General features: G+C 38.5%; 1 protein-coding gene across 1 annotated transcript; it reads right to left on the bottom strand.

Moving 5' to 3' along the window:
• Window positions 1-159: 159 nt before the first annotated feature.
• LOC132096412 (EMILIN-2-like) lies at window positions 160-14217 on the bottom strand. The gene is made up of 9 exons (XM_059501745.1): window positions 13927-14217; window positions 13430-13555; window positions 11484-11668; window positions 9473-11368; window positions 4621-4977; window positions 4484-4537; window positions 4341-4391; window positions 1512-1649; window positions 160-1379 (listed from the first exon to the last, which is right to left on the bottom strand). Exons 1-9 carry the CDS (start codon window positions 14061-14063, stop codon window positions 1051-1053), a joined length of 3273 nt encoding a protein of 1090 aa, XP_059357728.1. The 5' UTR covers window positions 14064-14217; the 3' UTR covers window positions 160-1050.
• Window positions 14218-14499: the final 282 nt, after the last annotated feature.

Genomic DNA, 14499 nt, shown 5'->3' with positions numbered 1-14499 from the left:
AATGTTTATGGATCTATTAAAGATGTATTTAATACAGCTGTGTGGACCGTTTATAGCACTGAGAAGTTGTTGATGTCATAATGAATGTAAATTAAATTGCTTTGCTTAAGTCTTCAGAGTGTGTTTAGTGTAGGTTTAATATGTGGCACAAAAACCCAGTTTGTGGGGAAAATCTGTTTATTGTTTTTACTCATTTTAAATGTATTATTTAAATGTGAATAATGTAGGCTTATTGCAAAAGATGACAGCTCAGGTTTTAATTTACAAGCCCAAATGTGTATTTTACAGTATCTATCTTTATTGTCTCACCCAAAATGCATTTAAAACTAAATGCGCTAAATCAATTTTACACCGCAGATGTGCATATTTTAGTCATGATTTGTGGGGAAACATTTATCCATTAACCTGAAAATAATGTGCACAAGACCTTATATCATGGTAGTTCATTTATTTTTTTATAGATAAAAAATATTGTTTGTAAAAGTGATATTCAAACTGAACTGTTAAACCAGTTTTTAAAGATTAAAAAATATGCATTTGTTAATTTAACGTTGCAAAAAATATATAAACCTTTTACATTTTATAGATATTTTAAGATCACAATAATAATAAAAAAAACTATATAAATTGTTGCACATATACTACTAAAATCGAATGGTATGCTCTTTTTCTTCGTGATTGTGAGAGTGCATTTGTGATTGATTATTTTACCACCTCAAAAACATTCCAATTGCCACCTTTAAAAATCGAATAACTCAGTATTGTGTCTGATAAAGCCAAACTCTATTGCATATCCACAAGTCTCAAGGTGCAGTCACATTTACTGTTCTGCAAATTATCTTAAACCAAATCCAGTGATTTCAATGGGAATCCACATGGTTGGGAAGTTTTTCCCATAAAGACTTTGCAATGGATTCAAGCTGGTCATGCCAATATGCCTCTATTTTTGCAGAAATGTTGCAAATGTGACGGCACCTTTCCAAATGATGCAGCATTGTGAATAGTTAGACTTGCGTTAAAAGTCACGTTAGCATCCCTTTCAGTGAGGGGTTATCTCTTGGCTTGAGGAGAGTATAGGAATATAGCACTGAAGGTGGAGAGGATCTCTCTAGAATCAGAGATCGCCAGTTTCCCAGCAGTGCGCACCAAGGCCACGGTGTCACCTTGCCGGAGTGGGAGGATGAGGCTAAAGGACGCAGACCCCCCACACATGCACTGATCCCGGGTCAGCTGTGGGTGGCCACTCCAGTAACCCGCTGTGTCCAACTTCTGCACGCTGCGATTGGACACTGAGAGCACAGCTTCTGCATGCTCACCCCGCGGAGCTGTTAGAACAGAGCTCACCAGATAACGGCCATCAGCAGGCACCGTAAAGATCCCTACAGAGAGGGAGGAGCAATATCAATGGTCAAATAGGATATATGGCTTAGTAAATTGGTTTCTTATAGTAAAACTACTAATCTAAACATGTTTATCTTACAGACGGGCTATTAAACAGAGTTTCAATTTACCTGTTTGAGGGTTATAGTGTCCTCCGTCATTGACGAGCACCCGATCAAATCGAATGATACCGAAGTCCCCTGAGAACATCTGCCGTGTGAGGCCAGCAGAGAAAGAGAATGCGTCTGTCAAGGAGTTCTGCTGTGACACTATTGTGAAGAAGAGACACGTATCAACATCACATGCTTGATCATTACACACACAGTCCAAAATTAACATTGCCACACCTGTCAGTGGCGAGTGAATTGAGAAACTTTACTTGGCAGTAAATATCTTCATTGGCCATGTATTTATATATATATATAAAAATCTCCAAACAGCAAAACAGAAAACCATAATTTTCCTAAGTAGTATTTTTTTTTATCTTAATTACTTTTTTCAAGTGTTATTTTAATGTTATTTATATATAACTATATTTTAAATTAGCTTTTATTTTTATATTTTCAATTTTAGTTTGGGTTTGGCAATATTGTTCTGAATATGTAGCTTTATTTTATTTCAGTTTATATTTAGTTCTTCAATTTAAACTTATTTTACTTCATTTTGTTTGCATGTAACGTAAGTTCTGTATGTTTTTCATATAATATATTTCTATTACATTGCTTATATATAGCCTTTGACTTGTTTCTATTACTTAATTGACAAATTTGTTGTCTAAAGCTGAAGTCAAATACAATAAACTAAAAGTTTATGATTGAATTATGAAAAAAATACACAAAGATCCTGGTTAAGAAAAGGATTTTTGGCAGTGATCAGCAAGACTTCTCTAACAGCACCTTTTTTCAAGAGCATGATGACAATGTGATTATTGTTTCTCATTCTTTCATTTTGTAGTCTCTAAATTGATGTTCTGGAGAAAAGAAAATAGGCATCCTTAATGAAATTTCCATTGAGGTGAAGACATTACAAGACACCCACGTTGAGACAAACGTTTTCGTGACAGTATGTCTTTTATATGATTCATGCTCATCACTTTCATCAGTGAAGGTCAGACTATCATTCTCACAGTTCCACTTTCTCATGGGTTATGTTACAGTTCCTAATAAAGTTACCAGACACTGTCAAGGAACTTTCCAAAGTTAATTTTTACTTGCAATTTGTGCTTGGCAAGTGTTAATTTTGGACTCTACTCACAAGTGTCAAAATTGTGAACAGTTATATATGTATATGTGTGTGTGTGTATATACACATACAGTGGGTATGGAAAATATTCAGACCCCCTTAACCTTTTCACTCTGTTATATTGCAGCCATTTACTAAAATCATTTAAGCTCTTTTTTTTCCTCATTAATGTACACACAGCACCCCATATTGACAGAAAAACACAGAATTGTTGACATTTTTGCACATTTATTAAAAAGGAAACACTGAAATATCACATGGTCCTAAGTATTCAGACCCTTTGCTGTGACACTCATATATTTACCTCAGGTGCTGTCCATTTCTTCTGATCATCCTTGACATGGTTCTACACCTTCATTTGATTACACCGATTGGACTTGATTAGGAAAGCCACACACCTGTCTATATAAGACCTTACAGCTCACAGTGCATGTCAGAACAAATGAGAATCATGAGGTTAAAGGAACTGCCTGAAGAGCTCAGAGACAGAATTGTGGCAAGGCACAGATCTGGCAAAGGTTACAAAAAAATATCTGCTGTACTTAAGGTTCCTAACAGCACAGTGGCCTCCATAATCCTTAAATGGAAGATGTTTGGGACGACCAGAACCCTTCCTAGAGCTGGCCATCCGGCCAAACTGAGCTATCAGGAGAGAAGAGCCTTGGTGAGAGGTAAAGAAGAACCCAAAGATCACTGTGGTTGAGCTCCAGAGATGCAGTCTGGAGATGGGAGAAAGTTGTAGAAAGTCAACAATCACTGCAGCCCTCCACCAGTCGGGGCTTTATGTCAGAGTGGCCCGACGGAAGCCTCTCCTCAGTGCAAGACACCTGAAAGCCCCCATGGAGTTTGCTAAAAAAACACCTGAAGGATTCTCTGGTCTGATGGGACCAAGATAGAACTTTTTGGCCTTAATTCTAAGCGGTATGTGTGGAGAAAACCAGGCACTGCTCATCACCTGTCCAATACAGTCCCAACAGTGAAGCATGGTGGTGGCAGCATCATGCTGTGGGGGTGTTTTTCAGCTGCAGGGACAGGACGACTGGTTGCAATCGAGGGAAAGATGAATGTGGCCAAGTACAGGGATATCCTGGACGAAAACCTTCTCCAGAGTGCTCAGGACCTCAGACTGGGCAGAAAGTTCACCTTCCAACAAGACGATGACCTTAAGCACACGGCTAAAATAACGAAGGAGTGGCTTCAAAACAACTCTGTGACTGTTCTTGAATGGCCCAGCCAGAGCCCTGACTTAAACCCAATTGAGCATCTCTGGAGAGACCTGAAAATGGCTGTCCACCAACGTTTACCATCCAACCTGACAGAACTGGAGAGGATCCCCAAATCCAGGTGTGAAAAACTTGTTGCATCTTTCCAAAAAGACCCATGGCTGTATTAGATCAAAAGGGTGCTTCTACTAAATACTGAGCAAAGGGTCTGAATAGGACCATGTGATATGAGTTTTTCTTTTTTTAATGTGCAAAAATGCCAACAATTCAATTTTTTTCTGTCAATATGGGGTAATGTGTGTACATTAATGAGGAAAATAAATTAACTTAATTGATTTTAGCAAATGGCTGCAATATAACAAAGAGTGAAAAATTTAAGGGGGTCTGAATACTTTCCGTACCCACTGTATATATCTACATCTATGGCCTCTGAATTGTACAACTTATTTTAAAACCGTTTTAACTACTTTATTACGGTACATTATAACTTGTTACCTGGAGTTGCAATGGGCCTTTGATATGCAGGATTCCATGGGACATGGGCAGCTGTAACAAGAATTAATAGTTATAATTCTGTAAATGATGATTTTCTAAAACAAAAAAGTTATAAAGCAAACACTAAAAATAAAGAAAGACACCTTCTGGCTGAGCCTGTTTGGTATTATATGAGACTGGACTGACCGGAAGATAACCTATGGACAAAATTTTTATTTATTTATATATCGATACTTGAAGCACAAGCTTCCAAAATTCTCTTATTAATCCTACTTCATACCTGGAGCACCTGCAAATCCTTTCAAAGGTGTTTTTGAGTCCACTGAGCTTTGATCCCGTCTGACCGTGACCCTGTGCATATACCCAGGTGGGCCGGCTTGCCCTGTGACCACCACAGGCTGGTGTACGGCTGGCTGGTGGGGTTGTATGGGGTGGATGGGATGCCTGGGGCTGCCTGGTGGCTGAGGGAAGTAGGGCTGGTGTGGCTGGCGCACATGAGGGCGGCTGGTGGGGGCTGGCACTGTTCTGTGTGGGATGATCAAAGGTATGTGGATGTGAGGAACGTAAGGTCTCTTGGGTTGTGTAGGAGCTCGAGTGGCAGGGCCAGACACAGGTCTCTCCTGCCGAAAAGGCAGTCCTGCGAAAAAGAAAGAGGGATTTAGGATGGACAAAAAATATATACTATCCAAAACACAGTTATTTGACCAAATTCATTTTCTTTATTGTGGACATTCTTACAGACCGATAAATTGACAAATATTAACATACAGCACATATTTTACTAAAATTATGGTTGCTACAATTATATGCCTAATTGCATCAATTTGATCAAAGTAGTGTTTATGTGAGGTAAAGTTCATAATATATTGCATAAATCTCATTATAATCGCATTATGAAGATGCAGGTAAACATAACAAATGTTGAAAACAATTGTACTGCTTAAATATTTTGCGGAAACCATTTGTGTGTGTATATATATATATGTATGCATGTATGTATTTTTTTCAATTAATATTAAGTAAAAAAATAGCATTTATTTACAATACAAATCTTTAGTAAAATTATAAATGCATAATTTTTTTATCAATTTAATACAACCTTGGTATATTAATTATTTCTTCCAAAACAAATCTTGCTGACCCTACATGTTTTAGTGGTACTGTAAGAATGTAATTTAGAAAACGAAAAATCTTTTTAAAATCTATAAAAAAACGTGTCAAGTTCTTAGAAACGAGAATTTGCGAATCTTTTCAAGAAATGTTTAAAAATGACTAATTTTGTAGCACAAAATAGCACTCTTACACTATAAATACATACTTTTTATTTCTAAAAAGTAATAATAATGTTTTACAGGTTTTTTTTATTATTAAAAGTGTGTGTTTTATGAGAATTTTTTTTTCATTAAGGTCAAATGTATGATTTTTTTTTATATACCCATCCAAAAACATCAAAATAAATTGTCACTTGAGTAATTTCAAATATGCTCATTATATAAGTGGTGTAATTTCAAAATGAGATCAAATTTTGTCTTCCATAGACTAAAGAAAGAGCAAAAGCCTCTGATAACTGTTAACCTCTGATTTCAGCCAAACTGCCAAAGTACTCATGCCAATGCTTCTTTAATGTACTGGCAAGCTTTAATGTTCAATTCAACTGTTTTTGAACTTTGCAGTGCACCTTATTTACAAAGCCTTTCGGTCTTTACACGCTGGTGTCAGCTCCGAGTCTAATGAGGGAGAACATTTTTTTTTTCATCTCACACTTCCAGCCTTAAAGATCTCACACATCTCACCCTCTTTTCCAAAACCTTGCATTTTCTCTTTTTAATCCTTTTTTGCTGTCAATGGATTACAAGCTTTTCTACAGCGATGTGAGAAAACAACTATCCTGTCCTACCAGATGCTGCTGTCTAAATTGAGAAGTGTAATGCGTCATTCCTCACATTAGGGTCTATTTGGACTCTGAATTTGATTGGCTATTGTAGGAAGTGATTCAAAAGAGGGGCGGACCTTGAGTCCCATGGGTTCACTTCTAAGCTAATCAACTCATACTGGCAAAATGGACATAGCTAAAATAATACGTCAGTACCGTTTGTCTGTTCAAATATCCGATTTCACACAAACATATTCCCTCCCACATACATTACATCTCTCAAGAGATAATAAGCATCTATCTGTGTGTTTCCCACAAGTCTGTTTGGCATTCTGAGCAAATAACAGACTCATCACACACATAATGTCTAACGGAAGCAACACAAACACATGTTTCAGAGTAAATCACGGACGTGCTGATTTTAAATACTCAGAACTGTGGGTTTAATGAGTCAGAAACACTCAACTGAAATTAGGGATTCACAACTCTGTGATGTGGAGAGCCATATTTTAAAACATATTTAGCTGATGAATACAAGACTGGCTCTGAATGGCCTTTTTGTTGACAGTTTTAGGATTGGAAGGCAAAAAGCTCTGTGGGGTGTGGTGATTTTGTGCATGGAAACATGAACACAAACACACACCAAGTGAAACAAGTAAAGTTGGACCCTGCTGTACTGAACAGACCTCTCGATTCTAGCCTGATCCAATCCAACTTCCACATGGGTTCCTGGACCCAGAGGGGGAAACTTTAACCTGAAACCAGCTGAGAATACATTCAACCCTAAAAAAAAAATCAGCATATGCTGGTTATGAGCTGGTTTACGCTTGGTCATGTGCTGGTCCTAAGCAACTAATGCCTGCTCAGCTTAATTTAAACGAGCTCCAAGTAGCTGCCATGCTTCAAAACAAATCTAACAACATAAGCTGTTTTTTTCAACTGGGAAGTGTGCCACTTAAAGGTTATCTTCACAAAATGTTACACAATATAAAACAAGAGTAGAAACGCATTTGGTGAGAGCAGGAAAGAGCTTCCTTGACATCCTCTGACCCCAGAGATATCAATCAGCAGGAAGAGAGAGAAAAGAGCGAGGACATGGCTGATAACAGCATGGAGAGGAAAGGGACACTATTCAAAGTTCACATCCAATTTTTGGGGTAACAGTAGGATGCTAAACAACGTCATTGTCTTGCAAATATTTCCACAGAACATGGAAATGGATGATGAATTCAAGAACTGAAACTAAGTCATTGTCTCCAAAGCAAACAGTGAGGAGTTTTCTGAACACGCCTGATTCGCGGCCAGAATAATGAGTTGAGAGTGTTTTCAATGCAGCTCTTAAACATTCCCAGGCTTAATTGATGCCCTGTATATCTAAAAAAAACGAATGAAAAATCAATGAAGATCCATTAGAGTAAATTACCAGTGAAACCGAGCTTGTTCGCTTCATCACAGAGACACAGCTGGATGGGCCGTTCCTGAATTGTGCAATGTGCCTCTTTCATGATCAGCGGCCAAAGAGTTTGAGTAATGCTGAAGCTATTCAGGGATAAGGTCTATTGTGTTTCTGACTTGAAAGTTTTAACTATATCATGTCCCACAAGTAGAGATAGGATTTAAGAATAAATCTATGGATTCTTTTAATGAAACCAGTTACTTAATGTTTCCATTATCGATTATTTTAGTACTTGAATGCAGTCCAATAATTGTCTATGTTTTACTATAGATTAAACCATAACACTAAACAAACAAAATCAGAGGTAACATATTACTTTTTAAAACTCGTTGTGTATATTTCTTTAATTACACATTGTCACATCAACAACCAGATGATTTAAGTCTCATAATTCAGCTGTTTGTGTCCAATTCACTAAAAAGATCCGGATCATAAGAGTCATTAGTTCGGCAGTCTACACTGGCTGCAATGTGTGTCTTTGATTCACTAAAAATAATCATAAGAGTCATTTGTTCAGGAGTCAGATTACACAGGTTGTGCTGTATACTTTTGATTTACTAAAAAAGAACCGGCTCATAAGAATCACTCGTTCAGGAATCAAAAGCTGTATGCTTTGAGTCACTAAAAAGAACGAGTGAGAAGAGCCATTCATAGGGAGTCGCACATTGCGCTGTATGCTTTTGATTCACTAAAAAGAAATAAACTGGATTATTTAGCAATGGATGTAGGGCAATATTTCAGAAAGTTGTTACTGCACTGCTGAATAATTAGTGCTGGAAGTTTTTTTTATTCATTATTTGAGGTTAAATGACACATTTATTGTGCATTGGCACTGCTTAAATGTTAAAGTTCCTTACATTTCAATTTATATATATATATATATATATATATATATATATATATATATATATATAGATCTTTAGCAATTGCCGCTTTGGCACAGTTACTATTTAGCCACAGTTCTTGGGAAAACCGCTTTTGTTTCTGCTAGAGACGGACCTCCACCCCTATCAGGAATGATGACATCACCCTTTAACAGGAGTTTAAGAGAATTTGCGTTCTCTAGTGACATCACAGTCGTCTCTTAGCTGAACATCTGCAGAGGGGTGTGGGAATTCATCACCTCCTGAGGCCCTTGAGTTGACTTTGGAGCTTAATGAGTACCAGATCTGCAACTGCAACTGAACTCGCTCGCCAGATCTAAATGTTATAGGCAGAGAAAGCTGGGCATGACAAAAAGATAGAGCACACAACTCCTCCACACATAAAATAGTTTTTAGAAATAGTAAACTGGTAAGGACCAAAGTAAAGTCAATTACACATTTTAGCATTAAGCTAATGAATAGGAAATCACTCATGCTATCAAGAGACATGTAATGTTGTTAACAAAATAAAAAAGATGCTTGACCATGTTACTCGTGGATTTGGATTTGTGAACAAGCAAAGGGATCCATTCCGAAGTGCGTAACTGTTCTTGTAACATATTACAGGCACATACAATTGACACAGGAAACCTTTTCTGGCCCCCTGCCTCTCGACGGCTTGGGGGCATATATGTTATTGTATTATTGGTTCAATATGGAGAAAGGATACACTGCAAAACATAGCATGCAACAAATCCCAAACTGTTAGGTTACTAAAAATACCATTTGGTAGCTAATCTCAAAAGATGTAAACAAAATAAAAACTGGTGGTTACAAATTGAAAGGCAAATACAAATACAAAGACATTTCCATTTCCCAACATCCTAACTGTCTAAAAACATAATTCCCCTAATTTTGCCACTAAAACATGAAAGCTTACCTTGGTCTCTACTTGCATGGTCCTTATGGATCTGCTTAGCCATTCCTGCTAGCTGACTCTGAAAATTCAGAAGGGAGTTTTGAAGGGCTGTGATTGCTCCTGAATGACTGCCCAAAGTGCTGTTCATCTGTGTGACCTTATTCTCCAGTTCCCCTGAAAGGCCCTGGATATTGTTCCTGTCACCAGCAAGGCTTCCACAGATCTTCTCCAGAGCAGTCACCCTATCGTCCACCGCAGAGACACCTTCGACTACTCCAGTTGTGTTGAACTTACACACACTCAATTCCGTGGTCACTCGTGCATTCAGTGCATCCACTTGGTCTTTTAGCTCCTTCATCTGGTTGTGGCTTGGTTTACCAGTTTCTACCCAAATGGGGGAAGTGCTTACCTGCTGGCAACATGAGGAGTTCAGTGTGTGAAGGTCTTGGCTAAATTTGCTAACAGTGTCTCCCAATCCCGTTATAGCTCCAGTCAAGCCATTAACATTGTCAGTCAAAGCATTCATTCTTTTGCGGGTGTCCTGTATATGTGCATTGATAAATTGTTTTTCAGGTGACATTTTTACAGTATCCTCTAATGTGTGAAGCCTTGCTATGTTGTTCACAAAATCAGAACGCAAGACATCCAGATCATTTCTGCAGAGTCTAATGTCCTTTACAAGACTATCCAGGCCTTCTGGCTTTTGGGAATCAGTGGGTAGGTTGGTCTTGCAGTCGGTTGAGCATATCTGCCCAATTGCATTAAACTTATCCTCCAACCCCTTTATAAGGTACCTGTTAGCATTGACTTGAACTTGCAGTGCATCAACAGAATCGCTAGACACTTCCGGGAAGGAGTTGTTGCTCATTTCAATCAACATGGAAGTGAACTGATCCTGCACAGCATTGAGTTTCTGGTCCAGGAGTTGACGTAGCATAGCAACTTCATCCTTTATTTCCTTGGTAAGTTTTTCATCCACATAAAAGCAATAAGTCTCCGCATTCCTCTCAGTGACGTTCATCCTGTCCTCCAGATCCTCTAATTGGGAACCGAGTACATCTTCTATCTTCAGTGAAGACAAATGCTCTAATTCATTGTCCACTCTGGCATTAAGGACACGATGGGCCTCTGCCACTCGAATAAGTTCCCTCTTCAAGTCAGCGTAGTCACTATCATCTTTTCCAATGGTTGTTTGTCGGTTTGTGCGCACTACACCATCTGACATTGACAAATCCAAGCGGAGCTCACGGATCTCCTTTCTAAGCTCAGCTTCCTTGTGATGCACTAGATCAGTAAGGCTCACATAGCTGCTGTCCTTTCCATCTTCACATGTTTTTTTAATCTTTTCATCACATGCATTTTTCAGCTTGGCCATCTCTTCTTCCATATTAACAACAAGTTCCTTCTTGAGCTTCTCAAATTTCCCATCAATATAAGTCTGAAGGGTGTCTATATCTGGAGCAGCAGCAGCAGTGACTGGTAGGCTTTGAGCGGAACTATCCATAAGCATTCGTATCTGCCCGTCATGCCCTGTCACTGTTCCCCGCAGTTCCTCAAGAGCTTCGTCTTTACTTTTGAGAGCATCTGTCATATCATCGAACCTAGCCAACAATGTCTCCATTTCTCTTTCTCCATGGGTGCGGCCTCTCATTGCCTGGTGGCCATCCAGATGCACCACACTCTCCTCCGTGCCTCCGGTTCTTGCGCTGTCAGGTGAAGTCCTGTCATTGAGGAAGGTAATGAGCATCTTGCTGGTGTCCTCCTGTAAGTCAGTCCTCAGGTTCTCAGCCATACCTGTCATGGCTGTTTGAAGATCCAGAACTGTCTGTGAAAGGCGCTGTACTTCATCTTCCAATATGCGGGTTTTGTCAGCTGTTCGTCTGATATCAAATTGTCCAGTTTCTCGTCGCTCTGGCCCTGTAGTAACAAAATACACATAAAAACGTAAAAAAATGTTTATAAAAAAACCTACGGAATTTTAATAATAATTTAAGAAAAAAATCGATGTATGGAACATATCCTGATGACATACTTTGTGCAGATCGAGTTTGTCCATGCTGTGGCTGTGGATATGACTGTGGATATGCTCTCTGTCCATTTGGAGAGCCTTTCAGTTCTCTGCAGTCTGGGCCCTGGTATCCTGGGCAGCACCTCCATTCTAGCTCAGTCACAGTCTTGTATGCTATCTTGTAAGTCGGCCGAAACTGAGTACGGTATCTGAAAAAAAGATGGCTTTTTACATGAACTGAAATGTGAAAAACAAAAACAAACAATGAAACAACTTGACTCCACAATCTTGATTTGCTCGCACCATCCTTTATAAGGCTTAGGCCACTTATTGCTATTACTTTGAACTGTGAGTAATGGACCATGAATCTTTGCCCCTATTATAGGATGAAAGCAAAGGTAAAGGCAAGCATTAACTTGCGCAGACTGAGAGGGATTAATAAGAAGATTCTTCTGGCCTAGTCTGTTCAGCTTCACTTAATGATGTTGATCTTGTTACTTCTGATGGATAATGCTGCAATTAGAAGTGCAATCATTTTAGTCCTTATGCCACAACAAGCTGAGCCAAACAATTAATATCACAGTTGCTTCAGGACTCTTGGTGAAATGCTTCAAGAACAAAAGTGAGTTTTTGGACAAAGCCATATATGGCAGCTTTGAATTCCTCACAAGGCTTTACAAAAAGAATGAAATCATACAACATTCATCATTGAAGTATAATCTGTATTAAACTGACTACTCAAAAGCTGTTTTAAAAGCTTTGAGTGTATGTATATGTTACAATGCCATTATGATGATTTCATCTTGAAGCTTAATTTAATGTATATACTGTAATTCCTCCCAGTCTCTACAAATTCAATTAATCAAACACCAGTCTAACTCAATGGCCTTTTAAGGCAAACAACAGCTAACATAAATTATTGTGGCAGTAGTGCAGTGAGGAACTTCAGTTTGTGAAATAGTTTGAGTAACATTTTACATAAAACATCACAATTCTGTCATAACAATCCAGACTATGACTTTCAATGGACTAGGCAAATATCTTCAATGTGCCTTTTAATCTAACTGTTTACTACATTAATAAGCAAAATTGACAAAAAGTTAGCTAGCCAACTAAAATAAACAGCTTGAGTACATCTTACACCAAACTCTTGGCATTGCCACAAAATTGGCACAGTCTTTAAAAGTTAAAGCATTTAATCATTAAAATAAAAAACAGTTCCAATTAGAGTTCGCATATTAGTATTGAACACTGATATAGTTCACTGTATAACTGTATAATTGCTTGAGTTTCAGTCATTCCAGACCAGAGTATGTGACTGTTGAGGAGGAGCAGAGCACATGTGCTTTCTGGGAAAGAAATCGAAAAAACATGTGTTCTGGAAAATCCAGAGTGATTAAATCGAGAGTGATTACAGAACCCTATGATCAGGGTGGGGAAATCTCTGTCACTCCGTTCCAATCACACACTGATCCCAGAACACTTTTCAGTGTTTGCGCTGCAATTATTTTAACAAATTGGCCAGTGAATATTAATATCTTGTTTATAGATCTTGTTTACATCATTAAAGCAAAGTCACATTAGTGTCATCTTTTAAATGGCCTGGTTTCACAGACAGGGCTTAGAATAAACCAGGAGTAGGCCATATAGTTCATTTAGGACATTTAAGAATTTTTTTAAAATGTGCCTAAGAAAGAAAAAAACCATTACTGGTGTCCCTCTTGAGACAAAACAAAGACATTGATATATTTTAAGATCAATCAGTGCAAGTTCCTTTCTGTTGAAACAGCTAAGACTTAGGCTATTGCCTATTTTAGTCTGAAACCTGGTCTGTGAAACCGGGGGTATGTGAGACTGGTGTAGTTAACGTGAATCATGTAGGCTATTTGGCATAGTGTCTAAGTTCGGAGCATGAGAAGTACCGAACATCAGTACTTCCACACGCCCCTCCCGGTCTCTTGAGTACTTACATCATCTGTGGCTCACAGTCAGGCTGATGCTCGGGACAGCGCGCGGCTTCAGGTTCAACGTGACTTTCCACGCTGCCTTGAACTGCGCAGCTTACGTTCTTTTGGACAATAAAAGCGCACCAGTTTCTGTATAATACACAAATAAAAAATAATAAGAAGAAGAATTTGATAGCAAAGCAAAAACTTAACAAATACCTAATTCCATACTTAAATGATTAATGTGAAATTGAAGTGAAAATTACGCTATTTTAAAATAAAAACGTTTTTTTTTTGTTTTGTTTTTTAACCACTGAAATGGTAAAGCCGCGGAGAAATGTTCAATAAATCGATTGACCTCTTAGACTACTTGTTGCTTTAGCGATTTACCACAATCAGAGACCCAAACAAAAGCATTAAAATGTCACCCCAGGAGTTTGCTGTGAATTCAATAATTAGTCTATTTTGAGAGACCGAGAACATCACACAAGAATACGCTGTAAACTTCTGAAGCAACTTACTTATTTCTGTGCCTGTGAACGGCTCCTGAATATGCGCTGCCCTGAAACAGACTTGACGGGTATCCATGAGTGATAGAAAAGCTTATGATAAATAAAACTGATAACTGTACTCTAGGGAAAGGTGGCTGGCAATTCATCGTCTAAAAACAAAGCAGCCAAAAGCCTGCAGAGGGTCGGTGTGAGAAGAGTCGAGCAGTGTTTTAGCCGCTGGAGCCACAAAATAAAGAGCGCGCGTCCAACTTACTGCTAAGTTTGACAAAGTTCGAGGAAGTCCGAGAAACTGAAGGTGGACTCCAGTCTGCAGGGGTTCAAATCGCCGCCTATCCGAAAGAAGGGGGTAGATGGGGGTAGGGGAAGTCATTAAAAAAACAAAAGCGCCCCTGCACACCCCACCAAGCGTAAATGAACACAGATTGAAAACATCTGCCTTTATCTCTGTGACGGGAAACTATTGCTTGGTGATCATGTAACATAAAGCTCGTCAAAAACACACGTGAAGAGAAATGCTTTTCGTTCGATTTGTTTACACAGTTGCAAAAACACTTTAAACAATCAACCACATTGCTATGTGTG

The sequence above is a fragment of the Carassius carassius genome, chromosome 20 (genome assembly GCF_963082965.1).
Source record: "Carassius carassius chromosome 20, fCarCar2.1, whole genome shotgun sequence".
Lineage (NCBI taxonomy): Eukaryota > Metazoa > Chordata > Actinopteri > Cypriniformes > Cyprinidae > Carassius > Carassius carassius.
This window is presented reverse-complemented; position numbering and strand designations above follow the sequence as displayed.